The sequence below is a fragment of the Branchiostoma floridae genome, chromosome 1 (assembly GCF_000003815.2).
Source record: "Branchiostoma floridae strain S238N-H82 chromosome 1, Bfl_VNyyK, whole genome shotgun sequence".
Lineage (NCBI taxonomy): Eukaryota > Metazoa > Chordata > Leptocardii > Amphioxiformes > Branchiostomatidae > Branchiostoma > Branchiostoma floridae.
In genome coordinates, this window is record NC_049979.1 from 1,474,646 (window position 1) to 1,480,363 (window position 5,718).

The following is a 5,718-nucleotide window of genomic DNA, read 5'->3' on the forward strand; positions in this document are numbered from 1 at the left end:
GTTGCACACTGTATTATGAATATTCGCGGTGGTTTTAAGTTCGTGGTTCCAGCGGCTACCGCGAATATAAAACCACTGCGAAAGTAGTTACAGTATTTCAGTATATTTCTTGCCCAATCAGAGATGTGCCTAAGAAGCGGCCGGCGAGCCCCAAGTTCATCGTGACCCTGGACGGGGTGGACCCTCCGCCCGGGCGCGGGAGCTCGGGGGACGAGGCCGACGACGAAGCCGGCGAGGGGAGCGGGCCGTCAGAACCGGAGGTGTTTGTTTGTTTGTTTGTTTGTTCGTTTGTTTTGAATAGCCGGTAAACAGCTACCAAAGCTCTGCTGTAAGATCTAGTCATGCCCTAGCAAGATATCATGTACAGCACTGCACTTTTATGGGGAGGGGAGCGGGCCGTCAGAACCTGAGGTGTTTGTTTGTTTGTTTGTTTGTTTGTTTGTTTGTAAACCACCTTTAGGTATGACACACCAGAAATAGTAATTTAAAAGTAAATAGACCAGAGATGCTGTTAAAGGGAGCGGACCATCAGTGCTAGAGGTGTTTGTTTGTTTGTTTTGAATAGCCTGTAAACAGCTACCCTACCTCTGCCCAGCTGTAAGCCCCAGTCATGAATTTGAACCCAGCATCTTTACATTCAAAGTAAACAACCCTAACCACTCACCACCTCCCACCTCAGGTTCCCGCCAAAAGGATGAAGGTGTCGCCCAGCCTGGCCCCTCCCAGGGTGCAGCGGATCTTACCTGGTAGCCATGGCAACGTGCAGCAGGTCACCTTCACCTTGGATGACTCTGACGGTACGTGGGGTCAAGTTTGTTTTAGGCCTTTCAAACTTCATATTTGTGTGTTTTTTTACTTCAGAAATCATGCTGAAAGGCAAAAATAAATGTGAGGGAAGTCTGCACTTCTTTTATATCAAATATGAACTAGTTATGCGGAGATTCCGAGCGAGCTCGCCGTAGTAAGTCAGTGAGTGAACTAAAAGGCATTGAATAGGGGATGTAAAAAATTCAAAACCCCATATGATTTTGGAAATGGGCAGACGTTTCAGATAGTATCCACCATATTTCGTCAGTGACACTGCAGTGACACTGACAAAATGGACACTGACGGATGCTATCTGAAATGTCTGACCATTTCCAAAAACATATCTGTTGTACAGATAATGCAATGGAAACATATATCCACAGTGTTGTGATTTTTTTGCAGCAGAGACATTGCTGCAAAAATGAAAGCCTCCACAAACATTTTCAAATCCAGAGTATTCTCTGATCATCTGACATAAGAGTTTTCTTTTACACATTGTCAACCAGTTTTTCTCCCCTGCTGACATTTTGACGCCTGTCAGACATCCTCCTCAGAGCTTCTAACTGGAGTTCTGCTTCTCACCGCTATTTGTAGCCGATGTAGATGGCACTATCCCAAACGTTCTCTTCGCGAAAGTGCCATCTACATCGGCTAAATATAGCGGCGAGAAGCAGAACTCCAGTTAGAAGCTCTGAGGAAGATGTTTGACAGACATGAAAATGTCTGCAGGTGAGAAAAACTGGTTGTGTAAAAGACAACAACTATGTCCTTAGTGATCTTCCAACCTGATGAAATTATTTTTGGATCTCTGACCATCTGATTTTCTGTCTGCCCCACAGAGGAGATGGACGTGTCGACCGGTGAGGCTGCCGCTGTTGAGAAGAAGCTGGAGCGCTGCCACTTCTGGCCGGCCTGCAAGAACGGGGACGAGTGTCCGGTCATGCACCCCAACACACCCTGCAGGTAACACAACCACGTACACAATTAGATAGTCTAGGCCACACCAATTTATAATTTGTTGCTTCTCAGATTTTTCTAGAAAAATATTGGGCCGGTCGGTCGAAAAAAAAAATCGCAAAAAGTCGGGTGAACTTATATAACACAAAAAAACATGGTAAGTAGTCAAGTTTTCAGCTTTTCATGGCATGGTTTATCCAATGAATCTCTTCCTTTTTTGATCACTGTTCTGATCATGGACTACAAAGAAGCTCTCCGATTTGTTTATCAGCAGTATGTGCCCCTGGAATGGTTTTTTTTCAGGTCTGTAATAGCAAAATCTATATTATTATTGGGGGGGGGGGCAAATCGGATCAGGGAAATCCGAGAAGCAAGAAATTAAATTGGTGTGGCCTTATCATCAGATCTCGTTACTGCACCACTGGATCCATCGTCGGGCAGCAATGTCGGCCTCTCGTAGGTCACTGTCGGTGCAGGTTGGGCCGAGTTTGCAGCTCTGTAGGAGGTGTTGTAGGGTTTGGGGTACGGGTGGGTACTGGTACAGAAAATTCAGGTCCAGGTCCGGTTCAGGTCCAGAGGATTAGGTCCAGGTTTGGACCTGAACCTGGACCTAATTCAGTATGTGGTCCAATAAGAAAAAACGGTTTTGTACCGGTACCCAGCCCTAGTTTGGGGGTTTTCCCCGTACTTGAAGCCTTGCCCCATTTGAGTGAGTATCAAATTATCTGAGCATGTTGTCGGCAGTCCTGGCTGCCTTGGAATGGGCTCTTTTGAGAGTGATATTCTGATTTCCTTATTGCAAGTTCATGCTCGAAGGCTAATTGCAAACAAAGTAAAGCAGCGGTATACATGATTGTGTACATAACAGAAGGAAAATGAGATTTAAAGATAAATTTTAGAAAATAAAAGGGAAATAATGTCTATTGTAAATCTACCTCTAACTAAGCTATTTCATGGCTTTAACATCTTTTCTGCCTCCAGTTGTTCACAGTTCATATTTACACTTGTTGTTTTCCAGGAACTTCCCGAAGTGTAAGTATGGAGAGAAGTGTCTGTTCATCCACCCCAACTGTAAGTTTGATGCGAAGTGCTCGCGGAAGGACTGCCCCTTCACTCACGCCAGCAGGAGGCAGATCAGCCCAGCAAAGGCCTCACCATTCTACTCCAGTAAGCACAGCTTCGTTCTCCACTTCTCTGTTGCTTCACATTTATATGAATAAGGCTATCCAGGGCTCGAAATACCACCTGCATATGCAGTTTAGCGCAGGTGAAATTGGAATTGTGCAGGTGTTTGTCATGTCTACCTGCACCTAACCTGCACTGGTTCATGTACCGGGTTTTATACATGAATGTCATTTGATGTAGGTGTGTATGGATTGTTATCAGCTGCATTGATAAAGTATGAAAGAAAAAATAGCATGGTTCCTGAAAAATTTTAGATTGATTTGTAATTCTTAAATTCAGAGTGGTGCAGGTAAAATTTGTCTGGTGCAGGTAGTTTTCAATGTTACCTGCAGGTATGCAGAAAAAAGTATTTCGAGCCCTGCTATCATATATGTTCATCTCCCTTGCATTGTACTTATTGTATTATTATTATGATGACGATGATGTATTATGATGATGATGTATTATTATTATAATGATTGTATTATTGTACTATGTATGTGCTGCCTTAATGTATATGCTGCACAACATCAGCATCTTGCTGCCTGATGCAGCATACTGTATTGTCTTGTTGCAATTTGAATAAAGTCTAAAGTTCATCCCACCTGAGGGTGCACAGGGCGGCACCCAACTGTGTTTCAAAAGCCCTTGGGCCACACATCTTTGTCCAATCACTACAATAGGGGGCTAGTCCACTAGTGTCTGTGTTCATACTCTTTCCTAAATGCTGAGTGCTAAGGCAAATATATTTTGTGCAATTACTACAATAGTGGGCTACTACACTGGTAGTGGTGTGTGTGTTCAACTTCCATACTCTTTCCCAAATTCTGAGTGCTAAGCTGACATAGCAGCATGTACCATTTTTAAAACTTTGGTATAACTCATCCGTTGATTAAACCAACGACTTGCCGAAAGCAAGGCAAAGACTCTAATTACTTGGCTACTCTACTTTTGCACCAGTTCAGGGTAATTAGTATCCAAAATGTAATTTTTCCTGAGTTGATGAAACGAGGCATGTTGTTGTCCCCTCCACAGGCCCAGCCCAGCGACATGCTTTGACCCTGGTTAAATAAAGAATAAACAAACAAACAAACAAGGCATGTTGTTGTTGTCCCCTCCCGCAGGCCCAGCCCAGCCGGCCTTCACGTTCCCCAGCCCCGTAACCCCCGCCCCCCCACCGCCCAGCAAGCAGAGCAAGCCGGTCTGTCGCTTCTACCCCAACTGTACCCGGACGGACTGCACCTTCCTGCACCCCAAGGTAAGACTGACAGAACTTTCCTGAGACTTTTTATGGACCCACAACAGCTGTCTTACAGATATCTTAAGACCCTGTCACACACTCTCCTCTCCATGACTTTGCTCCTGACCACTCCCCAGCAAGGTTGGAGCTGAGTTGGGAGTAGCCTGGAATCCATCCTATTCTAGCAACAGTTATTTTTTTACTCTGATTGTCTGATTGCATCAAAGCAGAATAGATCTTTCCTGACCTTTGATTTTTCAATATTCATAGTCGAGTAATACATGGTGCAGAGAACTTTTTGAGACTATTAGACAATCCCGCCAGCCAAGACAATTTTTTAGCTTTGTTAGCGATCGAAAAGATTGAGCCAGCAGTTACTACAGACGATGATACCCAGGCTACAAACTGTACCTAAACCTCTGTATCAGTTCCTGTACCTGATGGTATGTGGTACACATACCTAGCTGCACCAGTGCCCTAAGAGAGTGCTGATGTTTCCTACAGCACCACATGTTCTGTATCCGAATGAAAGCTTAATCTGTGTTGGTAGAATCTATAGTTGAAAAAGTTTAAAACTTGTCCCAACACAACAGAAGAAAGACTCACCATAAATTTTTGGTCAAACACGTCGAATCGTAAATCTGAAGTAGGTCAACGTGTTTGACCGAGAATTGATGATGAGTCTTTCTTCTGTTGTGTTGGAACAAAGTTTAAACTTTTTCAAACATGTTCTGTCTGTTTGCTCTGTCCCCAGTTCCCCCCTCCTGGCTACTGGGGACTCCCCTTCTCTACTCGCTACCCACACCTTAAAGTGAGTAGCTTCTGTCTGTGTTTACTGTCAAGTGTCTGTGCTACACACCTGTCCTGTTATCCTCGGTCTGTCTCTGGACCCGTCCCTCTGCCCTAGGACAGAAATGTTGGGAAGGACAGCAATTTTTCCCTGTCCATCTGAACTTTATGACATGACACTGATAAAATTTGATTTTGTAAGCTTAAAATGATGATGAAAATGACAGATTTGACAAAGAAAATCGACAAAATGGGCTCCTAAACAACAAGTGGGCTGGAAAAAATGCAGTGATGTTAAGCTAGAGACAGCCACAATCTGTATACTGTAAACAGGGGTGCCTTAAAGCATTTGCACGAACCCTATGAAATCCGTACGAATATTATGTGATACACACGAATCACTATGCGAAAACGCACAAATGTTATGAAATTTGCACGAATCACTATGGAAAAACGCACGGATATTATGAAATTCGCACGAATCACTATGTGATTCAGACGAACCTTATGAGATTTGCATGATCCTTATGCAAAAACGGCGGCCGGGAGGAGGCATGATTTTGAGCATTTCTACCCGTGATATTTATATTTCAATGCATGGAATGGACATTTACCGTCACAAAGACGTCTTTGATAGCCTGTGAGCTACTGTTTTGCTTCATTTCGGTGTGTTACATCGTATTTTCCGTCGCCGCCAATCAAAGCCGCCATCTTGAAAATCCCGCTCCGTCTGTCACGTGACCCCGGCGGTGGTGCGCAAT

General features: G+C 44.1%; 1 protein-coding gene across 1 annotated transcript in view; it reads left to right on the forward strand.

Annotated features, from left to right (window-relative positions):
- LOC118422329 (zinc finger CCCH domain-containing protein 14-like) overlaps positions 1-5,718 on the forward strand; it is a 22,219-nt gene that overhangs the window by 15,024 nt on the left and 1,477 nt on the right. Inside the window, exons 13-18 of the mRNA XM_035829851.1 lie at positions 122-260; positions 680-797; positions 1,647-1,770; positions 2,783-2,931; positions 4,053-4,186; positions 4,923-4,979. Of these exons, the coding sequence (XP_035685744.1) occupies positions 122-260; positions 680-797; positions 1,647-1,770; positions 2,783-2,931; positions 4,053-4,186; positions 4,923-4,979 (721 nt within the window). The remainder of the gene's footprint in view (positions 1-121; positions 261-679; positions 798-1,646; positions 1,771-2,782; positions 2,932-4,052; positions 4,187-4,922; positions 4,980-5,718) is intronic.